The sequence below is a fragment of the Sinohyriopsis cumingii genome, chromosome 11 (assembly GCF_028554795.1).
Source record: "Sinohyriopsis cumingii isolate HCF-2022 chromosome 11, ASM2855479v2, whole genome shotgun sequence".
Lineage (NCBI taxonomy): Eukaryota > Metazoa > Mollusca > Bivalvia > Unionida > Unionidae > Sinohyriopsis > Sinohyriopsis cumingii.
This window is the reverse complement of record NC_142971.1, coordinates 53,289,058-53,311,400: the sequence shown is the minus strand read 5'-3', so window position 1 is coordinate 53,311,400 and position 22,343 is coordinate 53,289,058. Positions and strand designations below refer to the sequence as shown.

At 34.4% G+C, this 22,343-nt stretch overlaps 1 protein-coding gene across 2 annotated transcripts in view; it reads left to right on the top strand.

The window, feature by feature from the left end:
* The window catches only part of LOC149788468 (uncharacterized), a 34,042-nt gene that overhangs the window by 4,734 nt on the left and 6,965 nt on the right, over positions 1-22,343 (top strand). Inside the window, exons 2-3 of one of the 2 annotated variants that reach the window (XM_089974448.1) lie at positions 16,418-16,624; positions 19,889-20,431. In XM_089974448.1, coding sequence (XP_089830574.1) covers positions 16,418-16,624; positions 19,889-20,431 — 750 coding nt within the window. The remainder of the gene's footprint in view (positions 1-16,417; positions 16,625-19,888; positions 20,432-22,343) is intronic. The other variant, XM_089974449.1, reaches the window with a different exon arrangement.

Here is a 22,343-nt window from a genome sequence, read left to right as displayed (position 1 = left end):
AACTGTAACACTGCTCTTTCAAGCTGATCATCTTTACAGTTCGATGACCAAAATCGATTTGGCCTAAATTTCTGATGTCTTAATTTATGTCCTTTACACGTTTTCCTTTTTTATTTTGTTATTATTTGGCTGGAATAATTTCGATGTGTTTTCTAAATTTTATATTCTAATTTGCGTAAGTTTTGTATGTAAATGTTTTCATACAAAACACTGCACGTCAGTTATTTCACAAGAATCATTTAGTTATATTCAAAAGGATAGTTAAAAGTGTTCAGTTCAATTTCATACAGACAAAAACGACAAGTTTCTAAGAGGATTTTAGACTTAGTAAGTGCATATCTATGTAATTCTACATCTATGAAATTGCACATCGAAGTAATTCCACATCTATAGAATTGCACACTGAAGTAATTCCACGTCGAAGTAATTGCACATCGAAGTAATTGCATGCCATTATATAAAGTATGTCATATATAAGTCCGACAAAAAACTTATCGCCTAATATTTGGGCCAGGTTTAGAACTTTCTATTTTTGAAACACAGTAAAATATGATGGGTTTTTGATGATGTGTGCAATAACTGAAATTGACAAACGAGATCAGTTATTGTAGATGGTGATTTACTTTTATTTAAATCAAAAATTGTTATAGGACTACTGACTAAGCCACCGTTCCACATAACGTATTTTGAATTTTGAAGGAAGAAACTTGCAAAAATAAATAATTTAGTTTGAATTCAAAGCATTATTAGTTTAAAAAGAATACAGTTAGGAGGAAGACAAACGTTAAAATTAAAACACTGATAAATAATAATAATAATAATAATAATGAGGACTTTGTATAGCGCCTAATCTTTAGCAGCTCTAAGCGCTTTACAACATTAGACAACATCTATAAGATGAAAAACATATAATGATATGATTACAAAAACAAACACCATGAAATTAGAAAACATTAAAAAAAAATTAAAGAAAAATGCTGAGAATATTTAAGGTAGGAAACATTATTAGGTCTTTATGATGGGCAGGATTCATGCAAGTGTTCAAAGTAACACATCACTACTTCATATAATAGTTTTGTATTTGACGTGGGTCTTTGCCTTTATTGTGTTTTAGATACAAATCGATGATTATGTCATATACCGCGAAAAAAGCAAAATATCTTGCATTGATAATTTATATTCGATGTGTTTGATGTGATGTTAGGGTATTATGGTATACAGCATATACGTAGATGTGACATGCTCTTTGTTTGCTACAGTGTATCTATAGATGTGACGTACTCTGCTTGTGTACTACAGGGTATGCACAGGCATGATCTGCTCTGTTTGTGTACTGCAGCTGCAGTGTAGACATAGATGTGATGTGGTCTGTTTGTGTACTACAGTGAATACATGGATGTGACGTGTTATGTTTGTGTACTAATGTGTATAAATAGGTATGACGTGGACTGTTTGTGTATTTATGTGTAAATGTATACATGGATGTGATGTGCTCTGTTTTTATACTGCACTGTATGCACAGATAAGCAAAAGGAAGGCTTTCGTATGATCTTCCTCATGTATATGTAACAGAAAATTATCTTTACCTTTTCAATTATGTATTCTAAAACTTGCTTAAATATGGCTAACGTTTTATTATTCAATGCAAGGCTTCTTGCATCAGGCGACAACGGTTCTCATTTTATCATTGCGATAGTTTTGGGGGTGAACTAGTAAAGCGTTTAGTTAGTTTTGCTACCTTTATATATATTTATATGTATCGATGCTACTTTTATGGAATAAAATAACTATTGTTTCCTCACCTTCATATGAAAATAGGCCACACCACATATCCTAATACGTCTTTAAATTTACTGTTTTTGTTAGTTTTATTACTAGATGATACGAGTGAATATGGGTAAAATGTATCTAGGTTAAATGTGTACATTTGTGTTGGGCGGGGTGGGTGGGTGGGTACATATTATTTTCAGCATAAATGGGTTTACTTTTTATATGCTGCTTTGGGAGTTACTGCCCTTATGGCGGCTCTGGGGGTAGGATAGAGTGATTAGAATGGGTAGATACGGCTAGAATAGAGTGATTAGAATGGGTAGATGAGGGTAGGGTAGAGTGATTAGAATGGGTAGATGAGGGAAGGGTATTGTGATTAGAATGGATAGATGAGGGTAGAGTAGAGTGATTAGAATGGGTAGATGAGGGTAGGGTTGAGTGATTAGAATGGGTAGATGATTCTTGTTAGTAGATTATTGGAAGAGAACACGATCGCGTTACACGTCAGTGCAATAATGTTTGTTTCCTTCTGAACAATGGAATACCATATTTCAGTAAAATAGAAAGTGTTACGAGCCTATGCTCTTAAAATAAGAAATAGAAAAGTGAAAAAGGTAACTAGCTTTGTAAAATTTAACAAATATATTTATTTCCCATGAATAAAACGTGAAAATGAGAAAAAACAACTTCCGGTATTGCGAATTAAATCCTAAAATAATCCAAGAATTATAGACAAGAGTCCTAGTAATTTTAAGTCCAGAATAAAATTCAGTAAAAGTCCAGAAAAATCCCAAAACGGAAGTCGATGACGTGCCTGTGGTAGCTTTTGAAGTGTTTGTGTCTCAACAGTCTTTTTTGAATCACAGAAAAATAATATCAAGGTTTACACCTACAAAAAATTGCAATGAATGTCTCTAAGAATTTTTATCAGAGTACTTTTGCATTTCCAGAGAAAACAAATCACTTGACTTCAATAATTTGAACCAACAAAAAAAAAGAAAGAAAGGATTCCAGCCCAAAACTCCTGGTCACAAAATATAGTACAATTTAAAAGTGATAAATGTTAAAGCACAAATGACCAAGTCCTCACAATTACAAGATTATATAGTTCTCTACTTGACCTCAGATCACAATGAGTATTTTCTGAAAACAGAATCATTACCTAATGGAAAATAAACCTTCTAGAACTATCCCGAAGTTTACAAAATCAAAACCATAACCTGTACAATTCACTTAGGAAAGTCCAAAACCCAGACCTAAATCAACATATATACTTCTTCTATTAATAAAGATCCTGATATTAAGACCATAAAGATTGAGAATATTTTAGCTATGTATAAGTTATTGACATAAAATGAAATTATTTTTTTTTTTAAAAAAAAGTTAATCAGGTCAAGCGAGAAATGAACTCAGTTTTATAGAATGTCAAGTCCAGCATACAATGTTACATTACAATAGCATGTAATGAAATAAAATAATTAAAACTAACAAATAAACCATTAAATTAAATATACATAACACATACATGCACACACACATACATACACTGCATAGCACTTACACAAACACACAGGCACATTTGCGGTTTCATGAAGGTGATATTATTACACAGACAGAAAAACGCACACACGAGTAAAAGAAGTTACCTAATGAATAATTAAAAGGAAACTTGAGTGGAATTTACACTAATTCTATAGTTTTTGTTTAAACAAATGAAAAACCGATCAAAACACATTTCCGACAACACATGCAGGAATTTGACGCAAGAGGATCTGACCCATTGTTGGATTTGGAGTAGGAAAACTCCATGAACCCCAACAAACGATTTTAAAGATGTCAGTGTATGAACATATTATGCCAGAAACATAATAACAAAGCCCTATTGATGTAATTCTTTCACCGTAACCATTTTTTTTGGTGTCGTTTCTTAATGTAAATGCACATTCCTCTGCATTGCTCTTCACCAAGAAATCTCACATTAGCGCTTAACGAGTTTTGCAGTATTGGCGTAGACGTTACAAATGTCTTCTTTTCATTATTTTAAACGCGATCAATACAATAAGAACACACTTCAAGTAATCGGCAAGTTTACAAAAGTATCTAAGTCTTGCAAAGTGTAGATATCTATCTAGACTTTCGTACCCACACCATATATCACCTTCATACAGGAACAGTACACAAGAAAAGAGCGGAGTGTTGGACATGGTGACTTACCTTTTTACTTAGCCATTGCACTATGTACTTGGGCCCTATGACTTAGCCATTGCACCATGTACTAGGGCCCTATGACCTAGTCATTGCACCATGTACTTGGGTCCTATGACTTAGCCATTGTACATGGGCACCATGTACTTGGACCCTATGACTTAGCCATTGCTCTATGTACTAGGGCTGTATGACTTAGCCATTGCACCATGTACTTGGACCCTATGACTTAGCCATTGCTCCATGTACTAGGGCTGTATTACTTAACCATTGCACCATGTACTTGGGCCCTATAACGTAGCCATTGCACCATGTACTTGGGCCCTATGACTTAGCCATTGCACAATGTACTTGTGCCCTATGACTTAGCCATTGCACAATGTACTTGTGCCCTATGACTTAGCCATTACACCATGTACTAGGGCCATATGACTTGTAGTCATTGCGCCGTGTACTAGGGCCGTATGATTTACAGTCACTGTACCATGTATTATCTCCGTATGACTTATAGTCATTGCGCCATGTACTATGGCCGTATGACTTACAGTCGTTGCACCATTTATTAGGGCCATATGACTTAGTCATTGCGCCGTTTACTTGGGCCGTATGACTTACAGTTATTGCGCCGTGTACTAGGGCCGTATGACTTAGTCATTGCACCATGTACTACGGCTTTATGACTTAGTGTCACTGCACTATGTACTAGGGCCGTATGACTTAGTCATTGCGCCGTGTACTAGGGCTGAATGACTTAGTCTACGTCAATGTATAAGGGCCGTATGACTTAGAATCTGATTTAATTTATATATATTTTAATTTTATTGTTTGTTTGTCAGCTTTAAATTTGTTATTCTATTATATGCTGTTATAATATAATCTTTTTTACGTAATTGAGAATTTTTTCGAGAAAATAGTTTGACCCTTGACTGTTCATTTGTAAACACTTAAAGCTGATCAAGCTCTCGACCTTTATTCAAAATTAGTAACAGCCACGTGAACAAGTTCTTTTTTAATAAGGGTGAGATCAATATTGTATTGGCTACGTGACCCTAGACTTGTAAATAGCTTTTGTGAAGTAAACAATTTAAAAAAACCAATTATTCTTAGAGTAAAATGATTGGCTTTTGTCAGGGCCATGTTGAGAGTACGTGAAGTAAACATAATCACTTGAGCATCATACGGGTACCTATTCTGCGTCTTAAAATTACTGTATAACCAATGTTTTAGAGAAATAATCTCAGTCTGGGCTTAAGACACTTATGTCAAGTCGTTTTCTTTTGTTGTAGCCAGTTTTCGAGTTATATGGTAATTTTTCTTCAGATTATTTGGATTCTAAAAATTTCTTAAAATTTTATTCGGATTTCCAAAACCGGAGTGTTATTACTTACGTTTCTACAAGGAATTTTAGACAACAGCACTGTGCAGGATACATTATACGTCATCACCTTCCTAATTGATCGAATACCTAGATTACATCATTCTAATTGATCAAGATCTAGATTACATCGTTCTAATTGATCGAGTACCTAGATTACATCATTCTAATTGATAGGGTACCTCTATTACATCATTCTAATTGATCAAGATCTAGATTACATCATTCTAATTGATCGAGTATCTCTATTACATCATTCTAATTGATAGAGTACCTAGATTACATCATTCTAATTGATAGAGTACCTAGATTACATCATTCTAATTGATCAAGTATCTCTATTACATCATTCTAATTGATAGAGTACCTAGATTACATCATTCTAATTGATAGAGTACCTAGATTACATCATTCTAATTGATCAAGTATCTCTATTACATCATTCTAATTGATAGAGTACCTAGATTACATCATTCTAATTGACATAGTACTTAGATTACTTCATTCTAATTGATCAAATACCTAGATTACATCATACTAATTGATCGAGTACCTAGATTACATCATACTAATTGATCGAGTACCTAGATTACATCATTCTAATTGATAGAATACCTAGATTACATCATTATAATTGATCAAATACCTAGATTACGTCATTATAATTGATATAATACCTAGATTACATAATTTTAATTGATAGAGTACCTAGATTACATCATTCTAATTGATCGAGCAACTAAATTACATCATCCTAATTGACAGAGTACCTAAATTAAATCATTCTAATTGATAGAGTATCTAGATTACATCATTATAATTGATTAAGATCTAGATTACATCATTCTAATTGATCGAGCAACTAAATTACATCATTTTAATTGATAGAGTACCTAGATTACATCATTTTAATTTATAGGGTACCTAGATTACATCATTCTAATTGATCGAGCAACTAAATTACATCATTCTAATTGATAGAGTACCTATATTGCATCCTTCTAATTGATAGAGTACCTAGATTACATCATTATAATTGATTAAAATCTATACTACATCATTTTAATAGATTGAGCAACTAAATTACATCATTCTAATTAATTTTGTTGTTGTTGTTGTTGTTATAGGGTTTAACGCCATTTTTCAGCACAAGATAGGCTATACATGGCGGCCAGTATTAATGGTGGAGGAAGAACCGGGAAAACCCCGGAAAGAACCACCGACCCACGAGAAGCTACCCGCAAGCTTTCTCACGTATCCACATTTGCCGAGCCCGAGACTCGAACCCACGCAGACAGAAGTGAGATGGCAGTGATCCGTGACGGACAGCGCTTTAGACCACTTGGCCACTCGGGGCCCCTTCTAATTAATAGAGTACCTAGATTATATCATTCTAATTGATTGAGTAACTAAATTGCATCATTCTAATTAATCTAGTACCTTGATTGCATCATTAAATTTCTAATAGGCAAATATTATTTAATAAAATGCCACAAGAAAAGCCACTTGTTTTGTGGTTTTTTTTGGGAGGGGTGGGGGGTGGGGTGGTGGTGGTAAAACTTTGCAACAAACTGACAGTGTCCAAAACATTTCAAAGCAATTTTAAAGAAATCCCTTAATATATACGCATATGACTTCACTGCGTTCAAAGCATTGTGGCCAGTGATGTGACGAGTAAGTATTGTTAAACTTTACAACTACATTTTTAAAGGATAAATTTAACAATGAATGTGAATGTTAGGCTGGGGTGGGGGGTTACAAGTTTGGAAACTAAACTATTAAATTGTGCTAGTGGCAGGTGATAAAATATGTTTCAACCTTTATTTGATGTTAGAATAAAGTAATCTATGCAATCATTACAGAATTAATGACATTATATAGTTCAGGCTTTGCTCGTTGGAAGTCAGAAGACCTAGATACATGGTGCATGGTGCAATGACCCCGATGGCTATACACATCCTAATAAGTGTACCTTATCCATATAAAGAGATATTTCTATACAACTGTGTTAACGGGGTTGTTCAGGGAATACATATCAGCGTAAAAACGGATACTACTACTACTCCTGCTGCTACTTCTGCTACAAAAGATTCTGCTTTCAGAGGGTATCTCAACTAGTTAGAAGTGAGAAACTATCTACCATAAAATTAACGCCAAAGATGGCGGCATCAAAACAGCTCTGTCAGGATATGGTATCCATATATTTCACTATATTTCTTCCAGGTTCAGGGGCACTTATTGATTTGTTGCCGTTTATAGGCTTATACAATGATCTTCTAACGCAGCAAAAGCAAACATATTTGTCAGTGGTCACATCTTGAGATATGAATTGCTTTCTCTTTATCCAATAATTATAAGCCTGCTTAGTGACGTTAATTGTCCCGTATCACATCCAGCTATTATTCTCTCTCGAAACAAAGCCGACACAAGTGTCTTTTGCTGCATATATTTACGCGTATATAGGTCACATAAAAATAATGTTTTGTCTATGGTCTGACTGTTTTATGACAGTTAGAGAGGAAAACAGACTAAGACAAATCGCATGGTAAAATAGCTTTCACGATTAACGACCTCGTAAAATCTACATAAACAGTTATAACCGCCCACTTTCTGGCAGCCACTTCAACAACCTGCGAAGGTCTCAATCTGACAGGATCTATCATCGTTTTGAGCGAAAATGAGAAATCATTATGTCACCAGATGATTTAAACTTCTTGGGTTCTCTATAACGCTACTAAAGCAAATGTTTAACAGAATGTTTGATTCCCAGAATACTGCTTTAAGCCCATCAGGGAAAAGAAAAAATAAAAGAAAAAATAAAGCCCCGTCTTTATGTCTTTCCTTGTTTGGTAGCCAATGAAAATCCAGTCGTAAACTTAATTATGTTGCCAAATATATACAACTCACTGAACGTATATCTACGACTCGATGAGTCATACGTTTGGAGTCGTACAATAGCTAGACCCGTGTTGATATTTTGATGAAATTCGAAGAATAACTGAAATACATGATCTTAAATATTACAACATACATATATTCTGGCTTAAAAAAAAGATGACCTTAACTTTGTCCATCTATCTATTTCATCTTCTTCTAGGTGAGAATTCAGTACAAAATCTGTTATGTCAATTCTAAATTTCTCAACATTAACGATATTAGAAGATGATCAAAAATCCCAGTTTTGAGTTGTTGTGAATTTGACTGCTCCATTCTTGTATAAAAAAAATTCCTAAGTAATTCTTTAAATCAAGACAAAAAAGGTAATACCATCACGCACCCCTTCTGTAATCCCTCCACAGCCAAACCAGGGTAGATATTAAGCCCCTCACACATGAAGCACGGTCTACAGCCAGCATTAGGATTTATTTGTAGAGCCTTGTTTAACGTAATCTAAACTACACGGCTATGACTAGCAGCGTCACAATTAAATATTTCACGTCAGTATTTAATGATATTACAGAACACATATTAAAAACTACTACCAAGCTTCCCATCATTATCGTAGCAAGAAATTATACACGCCTTAATATTACACCCACCCCCACTTAGAAAACTGTTTGATGGAAATTTTGGGTCCCCACTGGGCCTACACCCTCCCCCAACTTGAGTTTGTTGATAAGGCGATTAGCACACTACTGCCATGTCTAATAGTTGTGTATATCCTGTTTTTTCGTTTGTTTATAGATGTAATGATGTAGATATGATCAACAAGTAGTCTATCTATCTATATATCGACCTACCTACCCACCTATCTGTCTGTCTGTCTGCTGTCCGTCCGTCCGTCTGTCCATCCATCCATCCATCTATCTGTCTGTGTCTGTATGTATGCATCTGTCTTGTCTGTATGTATGTCTGTCTGTCTGCCTTCCATCCATCCATTCACCCATCCATCAGATGTATATATATATATATATATATATATATATATATATATATATATATATATATATATATATATATATATATATATATATATATATATATATATATATATAGATAGAGATAGATAGATAGATCGATAGATGGATGGATGGATGGACAGATAGATAGATAGATAGATATATGGATATATAGATAGATAGATGGATAGATATATGGAGAGACAGATAGTATATATATATATATGAGAGAGAGAGAGAGATAGAGAGATAGATAGAGGGATAGTAGAGAGATAAATATATGGATAGATAGATATATGGATAGATAGATAGATATTTGTTTGATTGATTGATAGATAGATAAATATCTGATTGATTGATTGATTGATAGATATATAAATAGATATATAAATAGATAGATAGATATACAGGGCCGGCGCTACCATATAGGCAGACTAGGCAGCCGCCTAGGGTGCTGATTTCAGGGGGCGCATTTTTTAAAAAAATTTGTTGTTTATAAATTTTGAAAATGATATTTTCCGGGGGGGGGGGGGCGCCAGAATCTAACCTTGCTTAGGGCGCCAGATAGTCTGGCCGGGTCTGGCGCCGGCCCTGTAGATATATAGTAGATAGGTAGATATATAGGTAGGTAGATAGATGGATAGATAGATAGATGGATATATAGATAGATGGATGGATAGATAGATGGATGGATAGATGGATGGTGGATAGATGGATGGATAGATGGATAGATAGATGGATATATAGATAGATAGATAGATAGTAGATAGATATATAGGTAGATATATATCTGATTGATTGATTGAAAGGTTGATTGATAGTTAGATAGATTGATTGATAGTTAGATAAATAGATTGATAGTTAGATAGAATCGTCGCTTGGTGGCATAGTAATAATCCTGCCATTACTGATAGTGCCTTTTTCTTCTATTCACGGGTGAATAAAGCATATATTGACCAAATACAAGACTAAATCCACAATTGTTTCTCCCTTTAGGCCTAAAATACATGTTATCGACCTTGGAGGCCTAAAATACATGTTATCGATCTTGGAGACCTAAAGTACATGTTATCGACGTTGGAGGTCTAAAATACATGTTATCGTTCTTGGAGGTCTAAAATACATGTCATCGACCTTGGATGCTTAAAATACATGTTATCGACCTTGGAGGTCTAAAATACATGTATTTCGACCTCGGAGGCCTAAAATACATGTCATCTTCCTTTTAGGTCTAAAATACATGTTATCGACCTTGGAGGCCTAAAATACATGTTATCGACCTTGGAGGCCTAAAATGCATGTTATCGACCTTGGATGCTTAAAATACATGTTATCGACCTTGGAGGCCTAAAATGAATGCTATCGACCTTGGAGGCCTAAAATGCATGTTATCGGCCTTGGTGGCCTAAAATGCATGCTATCGACCTTGGAGGCCTAAAATGTATGATATCGACCTTGGAGGCCTAAAATGCATGATATCGACCTTGGAGGTCTAAAATACATGTTATTGACCTTGGAGGTCTAAAATACATGTTATCGACCTTGGAGGCCTAAAATGCATGTTATCACCTTGGAGGCCTAAAATGCATGACCTTGGAGGTCCAAAATACATGTTATCGACCTTGGAGGTCTAAAATACATATTGACCTTTAGCGTACAATCGTTTCAAGTAGTATTTCAGTGATTTATGCGAAGAACTTCTTAATTAAAACTAATGTAAAAAGCAAGGGGGTATAAAACAATAACAAAGAAAACAACATGACCCAAATATGTCTCAGTTTCTCAAAATCATCACAAGACGTCGGAAGTCATTATTAATATAGTCTCTCTTTGACTTGGTAACCGTTTTTCAGAGAAAGCACGAATTGTTTTACTGAGTGAAGCTGAACCTAAACTAGCAAAGATACATCATTAAAAGACAGTTGTGAAACCGAGTCCAAATAAATCAACGAAAATAAACAAATGAAATGCACTCCAATATGAAGCTCATTGGTACAAAGGTGTTATACTTACCAAGAAGTATCCACACGTAGATACATAACCATACAATCAAGTGTGTATAATAGAAAGACACCCTAAAGAGGCATTAACTGTCAAGCTTGGTACAATAATATGTCTAATGTTTAATTGCATCTATCAGTTAGTGATTAAATTTTATGAACTTTTAGTAAGAATAGAAAATAAATGAACATTATTTAGACACTTACAAAATGCTCTACCCCCATCTGGTGCCAATATTTTGCTTCAGCGCAGACAACTTTTCTGGCATCGATCCACATCGTAATGAACATATTCAACAAATATAGATAAAGCAGGAAGAAGACCAATGATTAGAAAAGTGCACAATACTTTCGATCGATCGATCGAACGATCGAAGGTATTTTGCACTTTTCGGATCAGCGATCGATCGAGTTTCTGAGTTTTGGATGGAGATTACAAGAATATGTTGAATAAACAAATATTATATTCGGTTCAAGGCACTAAAAATCCTTTCATATTTTTCATTCGGTAGCAAGTGACTGGCAATAGATGATTTTGTATTTAAAGTTGCTTTTTAAATACAACGGCTAATTTTATTTGGCAAAACAAGAGAATTACTGCTTATCCAAAAATAATAAGAAATTTGTTTTTACGTTTGGATGCATGTATTCAACAGGGACTTTACCTGTTTATTGGAGGTGGCTTCAGCCTCTCGCCAACTGCTTCACCCAATCCCCGACGATTTAAGTCTGGATCCATCTCTTTAAGAATGCCTGTTTACAGAGTGGACCATATCCCTTATTGATATTCCACTTGAAGATTCATCATTCTGTTTTTTTAATGATATTCACGTTTGAAATAATTAAAATGTTAGACATTTATGGATGAAACATTTTTCCTTATGACCTCCATTTTCAAGAATTCTCACACGATTCGTAACTCCTCTTGTAAAAATTTAGTTAGGGCTCGGTTGTAATAAAATTGCTGTATATTGATAGTGGTCCCTATTTATACAAGCAAATCCAGCTTACCCCCTAAAATTAATCCAAATACGTGTGTCTGTAGAGAGGTCTTGATATTAATACGTTCTGCATATATAATTTGTAATGTGTTATTGACATTTGTCTGTAATGGATGGTAGAGATTTGCCACGTTTTTAAGTTATAAATATCTTGTATATTGCTATTTAGGTTCACGGTCTGGCCTTATTTAAAAACTTAGAATGTTCCGGAATGGAAATTGCTACTCTCTTCCTGATTATTTGTTTTTAAGTTTTAATATGAGGTTATGTTAAACAAATATATTCATTCCTATCGTTATACCAGTCTGGAATCATTTTCAGGTGTGGTCAGATATAATTTGATAGGAATAATGTATATACAATTTATTCAGTGGAAATAGAAAGTGCTTATTGACGTTTTGGACTAAAACACTATTTTGGTTTTATTGGGTATTCATTCAAAGGCATTCTAGACTATAGCATTGTGATACGTTATGACAGTCGTTAAATGAAACTTTTCAAGAGATTTATTCATCAGCACATTCATTATTGGAATTAATTCGGAACATTATACTTTTGGATTTGTAATATAAATTTTAGGTTTATTTGGGAATTAATTCCCATTACTGTAAGTTCATCTTACATTTTCACTTCGTAACTTAGAGAAACACATTTTGTTTGTCAGTTTCAATAAACAATTTATGTACAATAAGCAGCTTCTTCTATAGTCCTAAACTAAGTAACAGAAAGAAGAGAAAGCTCTGATTTTGAACTCACTGTGTTTTTGGATGGTCGAAAAGATATTTGGTAAAAAGATAAGAGGAATTTACAATACTAGGTTGCATCTTATTCATCTTAACATAGATCGTATCCTTTTGAGCCGTATTCATCTTAACATAGATCGTATCCTTTTTACTCTTATTCATCTTAACATAGATCATATCCTTTTGAGTCATGCCTTTTTGACCCTTATTATCAATACATAGATCATGCCTTTTTGAATCTTATTCATCTAGACATTGAGCATGCCTTTTTAAATCTTTTTCATTAAGACATATATCATGCGGTTTTTGAGTTTTATAGATCATGTCCAATGTCATCAAGACTTATATCATGCATTTTGGAGTCGTATTCATCAAGATATCTATCATATCCTTTTGAATCTTATTCATCAAGACATATCACGCCCTTTTGACCCTTATTATCAATACATAGATTATGTCTTTTTGACCCTTATCATTAAGAAACAGATCATGCCTTTTTAATCTTATTCATTTAGATACAGAGCATGCCTTTTTGACCCTTATCATCAATACATAGACTATGCCTTTTTTAATCTTATTCATCAAGACAAACATCATGCCTTTTTTAGTTTTATTCAGCAAGACATAGATCATGCATTTTCTACCCTTATCATTAGGAAACAGGTCATGCCTTTTTTTAATCTTACTCATCTACACATATATCATGCCTTTTTACCCTTATCATTAAGAAACAGGTCATGCCTTTTTTTAATCTTACTCATCTACACATATATCATGCCTTTTCTACCCTTATCATTAAGAAACAGGTCATGCCTTTTTTTAATATTACTCATCTACACATATATCATGCCTTTTCTACCCTTATCATTAAGAAACAGGTCATGCCTTTTTTTAATCTTACTCATCTACACATATATCATGCCTTTTCTACCCTTATCATTAAGAAACAGGTCATGCCTTTTTTTAATCTTACTCATCTACACATATATCATGCCTTTTCTACCCTTATCATTAAGAAACAGGTCATGCCTTTTTTTAATCTTACTCATCTACACATATATCATGCCTTTTCTACCCTTATCATTAAGAAACAGGTCATGCCTTTTTTTAATCTTACTCATCTACACATATATCATGCCTTTTCTACCCTTATCATTAAGAAACAGGTCATGCCATTTTTTAATCTTACTCATCTACGCATATATCATGCCTTTTCTACCCTTATCATTAAGAAACAGGTCATGCCTTTTTAATCTTACTCATCTACACATATATCATGCCTTTTCTACCCTTATCATTAAGAAACAGGTCATGCCTTTTTTTAATCTTACTCATCTACACATATATCATGCCTTTTTACCCTTATTATCAAGATATAGCTCATGCCTTTTTGAGTCTTATTCATCAAGACATATATCATATGCTTTTAAATCTTATTCGTCTTGACACAGATCGTGTCCTTTTGAGTCTTATTCATCAAGACATATATCATATGCTTTTAAATCTTATTCGTCTTGACACAGATCGTGCCCTTTTGAGTCTTATTCATCAAGACAGAGAACATGTCCTTTTGTGTCATTGTCATTAGGACATAGATCATGTATTTTTGACTCAATGTCATCAAGACATATATCATGCATTTTGAGTCGTATTCATCAAGATATCTATCACATCCTTTTGAGTCTTATTCATCAAGACATATCACGCCCTTTTGAATCGTATTCATCAAGATATCTATCACATCCTTTTGAGTCTTATTCATCAAGACATATCACGCCCTTTTGAATCGTATTCATCAAGATATCTATCACATCCTTTTGAGTCTTATTCATCAAGACATATCACGCCCTTTTGAATCGTATTCATCAAGATATCTATCACATCCTTTTGAGTCTTATTCATCAAGACATATCACGCCCTTTTGAATTGTATTCATCAAGATATCTATCACATCCTTTTGAGTCTTATTCATCAAGACATATCACGCCCTTTTGAATCGTATTCATCAAGATATCTATCACATCCTTTTGAGTCTTATTCATCAAGACATATCACGCCCTTTTGAATCGTATTCATCAAGATATCTATCACATCCTTTTGAGTCTTATTCATCAAGACATATCACGCCCTTTTGAATCGTATTATGAATACATAGATTATGCCTTTTTGAATCTTGTTCATCTAGACATAGATCATGTCTTTATAGCCTTAACAATACCGCTCCGGTGGCCTAGTGGTTAGAGCGTCCGCCTCGGATGCGGGAGGTCGTGGGTTCGATCCCCGGCCGAGTCATACCAGAGACTTAAAAAATGGTACTAACAGCTGCCTCGCTTGGCGTTCAGCATTAAGAGGTTAGTGTTAGGACTGGTCGGCCTGGTGTCAGGATAATGTGACTGGGTGGGACATCATGCTACATGTCTGCGGCATGATGCCCCAGTGCTAGACATCACTATAAACTGCCACATTGCAGACATCGTAGCGATATGACTGAAAAATTGTTAAAGCTACGTTAAAAATCAAAATCACATCACATCACATAGCCTTATCATCAAAACACAGATCATGCCTTTTTTACCCTTATCATCCAGACATATATCATGTCTTTTTTAATTTTATTCTATTAGACAGAGATCATGCCTTTTTTACCCTTATCATCCAGACATATATCATGTATTTTTGAGTTTTGTTCATCTAGACATAGAGCATGCCTTTTTAAATCTTATTCATTTAGACATAGATCAAGCCTTTTTAACCTTATCATGTAGATATAGATTATGCTTCTTTAACTCTTGGCCATCAATACATAGAACATGCTTTTTTGAGTTTTATTCATCAAAACATATATCTTGCTTTTAAGATCCTTATCATCAAGACATTCAGCATGCCTTTTTAATCTTATTCATCTAGACATAGATCATGCCGTTTCGACCCTTATCATCAATACATATATGCCTTTTTAATTTTATTCATCTAGACACAGATCATGGCTTAATAAATCTTATTCGTCAAGACATAGATCGAGCCTTTTTGAATTTTGTTCATCAAATACATAGCATGCCTTTTTGACCCTTATCATCAAGACACAGATGATGTCTTTTTAAGTCTTATTCATCAAGAGACACATCATGCCATTTTTAGTCGTATTCATTAAAACATATATAATGCCTTTTTGAGATTTATTTATCAAGACGGATCATGCCTTGTTTAGTCTAATACTTTGGATATGAGCTTGTATTCATTTAGTATGCGAAAAGTTTCAAAGCAAATATGCTGTTTATTTTACTATGAATTATTGTAACGTGAACCTTTCATCAAGCGATTAATGTTGAAATATGAATTCATGATGGCTCTCCATATAATACATCTTTTTAAACACAAAAGCTTTTATTCCAATCATTTTTATCCAAGCCGATTTCTTTGACAGGTTACAAAGAGTTTGCGGACGCAATAATTTCCATGACAGATAATAATCTCGTGTGGACTGCATGGCAGCCACTTACCACGCTATCTGTGACTTTTTCCCTCATTGGCCTTGGTTTTGCTATTGCTGTCGTCTGCCATTTACAGAGCAGCAAAGTAAGTTACCACAAAGTGCTGGCGATACTGGGATGCTTCGTCATGCTCGCCACAAGTAAGTGTATTCACATTTTATGGTATTCTTTTCCATCCATGTTCTTTATCATTTTAAAATTTTAGTTTAAACATATATAACACTTAAGTAACAAATGACGTCTATTTTCCTCACATGGTTTTGAATATTTTAACTGTTTGGAAAGCATTTTTTTCTTCAAAATCGTTTAAATGAGACAATATTACCCAAAATAAAAATTCATAGTAAAGTATTCCTTACAGAGGAATGCTGCTAAAATTTGCCTATAATAATACAATGAAGACAAAACATTTGCTAAATAAGAAGGTTTCTTATGAACATCAAGTAATTCCATTTCGTATGATGATCAAACCGAATTTGTTCTATTTTTAAGTTCTTTCTTGGATATAAAGATACTGGATGGAAATTGACGGAGTAATTAAAGCTTTTACGTTTTTAGCTAACGTGCCCTATGGGCTGTAGTGTTTATGATCTTGACCGGGTGTAGTGGTCACTGTCGACGTTTATATTGGACATGCATGCATTGCGTGTTTACACAAAATATGTGCAAGCGAGCTTTCTAGCTTTCAGAGGGCTTTTTTTCTTTCTTGTTTTACAAATACTAAAGTTAAAGTAGTGAAGGACGTGAAACAAAATTATCTATGGTACTGATCAATCAAAATGTATTGATCAATGTGATCCTCTTTTAACCACTCATTCTCCCATTTCTAGTCAGAATGAAAAGCGACATTCACTTGTCGTCGAACAAGAATCGAAGAATGTGATACGGTCATTTTTATTTGATACCAGAAAAGATTCGAACAAAGATGTTCATTTACTATTGTATGTTGTTAGGGAGTACACACACACACACACACACACACACACACACACACACACATATGGACTCCCTAACAACATACAATAGTAAATGAACATCTTTGGAACATACATTTGGAACAGATCTGTCTTTAGTATGTTGAATATTTTTTTTTAATTTAAGAAAATCAGAAATAGCATGCCCTATTGTACTGCATTAAGTGTACGTATGAAGAGACTGATTTCTGATCAGTCATATCAGACGTTTGATTGTTATAAGTTGTGCCAGATTAAAATTTGTATGCATTCGCTTGAGAGTGAAGTGGTTTCTTAGTAACCATTTGATGTAAGGACAAGTTGTTGACAAATGAAATTTTGTGAGTCAAGCTTTACGAGCAGCGTTTCCTAAACTATCTACCTGGTGTTTATGAAGGTAAATCTTGGCGTCACTATGGACGCAGTTCTTTAACTCTTCGTCTAACATGATTTGCCTAAGTTTGTAATACATTTTATCAATCTTTTTAAATGCATAACATATGTCAAATAGTTGCTCTATTTCCCCGGCAAAGTCTACACGCGTTTAGCTATTTTCGTTTTTGCAATTCCGAACACTGTGTAGATATGCCTCAGACACCAACTCATAACCTTTCAAGACACATTCGTTGACCAAACCATAATTAGCACTTGCTTATACTGACAGTGAAATATAAACTTCACGAGATTTGACAACGAGATTTGACAGTACGAATGCTCTGAAATAATAAATTCCATTGCTTCCTTGATCATTTTAAATACTTGGCTAAATTTTTGAAAATGTAAAATATATTGATCGACGTGTTTTTCTTTAAAATGGAGTACTAATCTAATATATTTAGCAACATCAAAAACTGAACTTTCATGAGAGGAATGCATTTCGCTTGCCAGTTCTGATTCGTTTAATTTCAATTGCAATTCCGTCTCTCTTTCGTCTGTAATGTTAATTTAATTAACATTTATCCTCTATCCTTTTATTTTCACAATTTTGCGTATCTCCTTCTTTTTTTAATTTGAATTTGCATTTATCGGTCACCCCTTTCTGGTTCTTCCTTCTTAATTTGAAATTATCTCCATTCTTTTTGCCTTTCTCTCTTGCTTCCACTAGAACTAGTCCCTCTCTCTGTCTCTCTTTCCTCTTTCTGCATTTGCATTTCTCTTCCTTTTGTATATGCATTTGTAGCTCTTTTTCTTTTTCCTGCATTTGAATCTCCTTTTTCTTTATTGTTGGAAGCCAACAGTCCTAACGTGCCAAAATGGAGTCATCCAAAATTTCGTTGAATAATTTACAATAATTCCAAAATTATATTATAGTCCAGTGAACAGTTACTATTTCCACTGAATAATCCAAACGAATATCGTTACTAGCAAATCATACATAAATAGAACATAAAATACGTCACCAGAATTTATGCTACAACAAGAACGCAAGAAATAAGAATAAAGCACTGCCGAGTCTTAGCGACTTATACACGTGAAAAGCTAAAAGAAGCATCTTGTTACTGCCACGTGACAAATCACAAATTTCTAACATCGTACAAGAACTCACACGATATAATCATCCAATGGGAATTAATATAATTCTTCTTCGACACCATTAGACTGACTTTTCGAATGAGAAAAGGACCGAAACTGGTAAATATATTTACCAACAATTTAATTATCATTGATTTTCAGCATGTACGTAGACTTTTCTTTATAGATCGTGCCAAATTTTGCCTTCTTTGAGATCTTAAAATAAACGCTATGCACATACACCAAATCCAGCTATATATAATGACTACAATTTACAGCCATGAACAAAAATTGCAATAATTATATCTATACATAACAGTGTGTGTGTGTGGGTGGGGGGTCTAAGGTGCCTCTCATAAAATTATTGTAATGCTACAGAATTGATGATGAGATCTAACTTGATAAGCTTGCCTATAGATTTCTAAAATGACAATGAACATTGTTTTCCTTATTCAATATTTGTTGAAATATTTCAAACGTTTAATGCCTTTTCCATGAAAATCTGGTATAAAATGTTTAAAAAATATTCCTTCATTTAATAATGGAAAACTTAAATCATGAATAATGGACAAAATCAAAAGATCACGAAACTAGCAAGGATTTTTATTTCCTCATGCACGTCAGTTTATGAAGTAAAGATTGGCTCAAGGAAATAATTTTCGTTTTGTTGTTTACAATACATTTCATTTCTCGACGACGGTCGATTTATAAATATAGAAATTTTATATATTTTTCCTTAGTTCCCCGGATGACTAAAGGATAAGAGTGAAATATTCCATACAAGTCACTTATTTTGCTCAGTTCCCTTGCTCTATCGCGCAACTTAACATTTCAAAACTAACACTTTTGTTTCTATTCAATAACTGTCATGAGTCAAGACTTTAACGTTTAAAAAAGCAAACGTATACTTTTAAACAGCACAAACTACCCTTATTACAGGTGCTTTAATGTGGATACCTGTCATCATGATGGCCGTACAACACAAGGACCTGGATAGCGCCTTGGTCAGAATTGACACTCTCCTCGCTAGCATTTCCTACGCCAACATCAGAGTTCGGCTTCACTCTCCTTCTGGCTTGATCGTTTCCGCTATTGGAGCCTTCTTAGCCTTTTTGAATGCTTTTGTATTCTTACTCAGCCTACTTCGACGGCCAATGCCTGATCTGCAAGTAAAAAGACTAAAAGGAGAGGAAGTGGGGATGGTGAGAGAACGGAAACCCATCTATCAATGTGAAAGGAAGTCCAGCGCAGACGCTTTAGATATCACTCTCTTGGTGTTCTCTTCCCTTGCGCTCTTGACGTTGATTGTGGGTTTTCTCCTTCCTGATTGGTTGTACATAAGGTATAAAGATGGTGCAAGTCAAGTGTCCACCCTGCGTATGTCGATCTGGTACAACATTCTCTGTCCGACCAACCGTGAAACATGTGAAGGTGTCTCGTATGGTAGCCTTGATAAGAAACTGATTGATATGAACAATTCAGGTATCTCTCTCTCTCTCTCTCTCTCTCTCTCTCTCTCTCTCTCTCTCTCTCTCATTTATTGTTAGTACAACATGATAAACATGGCAATATAATGATAACTCCCTTCCCGTACAAAGATTATTTGTTTAAACTGAAAAGGTAAAGTTCAAGAAACTTTAACATGAAATTTATTCTGCATTCGTCATGTACCTCTTAGTTTCCTAAAATGATAAAACTATATATTTTGATATGCAATCCACTGTAAAATTAACATATACAATGACAGAAATTAGAGGACGCATGCATTTCTGAGAGACGTTGCTAGCAGTGATTTCGTGATAAAGATCACTACAAAGTCACAAAACAACACACAAAAAAAGTGATTGCGATATGCTTTTGTTTCTTGCCATTACCTTTCCCAATGTATGTTCTTGTTCCATTCTATAATTATAGTTGTCATCGCCGTCGTTATCATGGAAAATCCTATGTTAAAATGGTCCATAGTTTAACATGTAGGGAACTATATAGGTCGTATAGAGCATCCTGTGTTAAATAGATTCATAAGTTTGCATTACAATGTTAAATTTTTTTATAGAATCTAACGGAAATTTTAGTGTCAAAACTGCTATCCAAAGACTCAAAAGGATAGGACTAATACGTTACTGTATTTGTATTGGAAAATATCAACGCTTTTTTCTCTCTGAATAATACTGCATTTTCGGCACACGTATCGTGCACGTGCGTGCAATATCAAGGTGTTCAGTATCGTACAATTCTGCACGATTCCGACAATGTAAAGTTAACGGAGACAAAACTGAGCATATAATAAGTGTTGATACGCATACTTTCTCACAAACATACAAACATACTATTCCACACAAGGAAAGGTTAGTAAGTGTTTGTAAACAGACTCCATACCATTAAATACAAACATATCATCACACACAATGGCAGGAAGTTTTTATAGTCACATTACCATACCCTTATATACCAACACACTATCATGGAAGAAGGAATAAAGGGAGTTTCAAGATTTAGTTGTCAACAAAAAAGACATATACTAATACAGACTACATGAGATATACATAAAACACAATATTTCTTTGGCAAATATAATTAGTATCTATCTTTACTAGCGATTTGGGTGACCCTGAAAAGGGCAAATTGTGTTAGTTAACCAAAGGAGGTCAACACATATTACATGGCTTCACTGGTCGTGTTCTTAAGCTTCGTCGCATATTATATTGATGATGTAATCTGCACATCGATGATATAGCATGATCTTCTCGCTATTTTACTGCCGTTGAAAGAGTTGCCGTTAGTGTGTCTTACCGTTCACTATCGAATGCGATGGAGCAAGACCATACTGCTTTCCAGGTAAAAGTGATGGAGCGAGTGTACATATCTACCGAATTCATCCTTTTACTTACAAGTCATATCTGATGCCACTAGCTCATCGAAATGCTCAAATGAAAGACGAATACACTTTTCCTGAGGTTTTGCCTGGGTCTTGTGGCTTCAAAAGTCCACTCAGGTCGTTTAAATATGGCCCACAGATCTGGTTGGAATGTCAGGTACCAAAACGTTAGTCAGAGACGGATGTCTCTACTCGGGTTAATAGATCAGGTACAGTGTTTCAGCTGTGGTGTTAAGATCCATATAAAGACTCGTCTTTTCTGGAACTTGCCAGACGGTATCCCTGTTGTTACTACCTTCCTTTAGTGGGCCATGAGTTTTCGTATCCTCATGGATACTGTAGAAGAGAATATTCTTAGTTTGCTTCCTGAACTACGAGAACGCATTCTCAAAGAGCTCTTACAGAAGTAAATAAAACTCAAAGAACAATTACATCCTTTACTACTTTTAAGCACTGGTACCTTAATACTACAGGAAGATTGATTACTCTGAAAGTGTTCAAGGAGTCAGGCATATA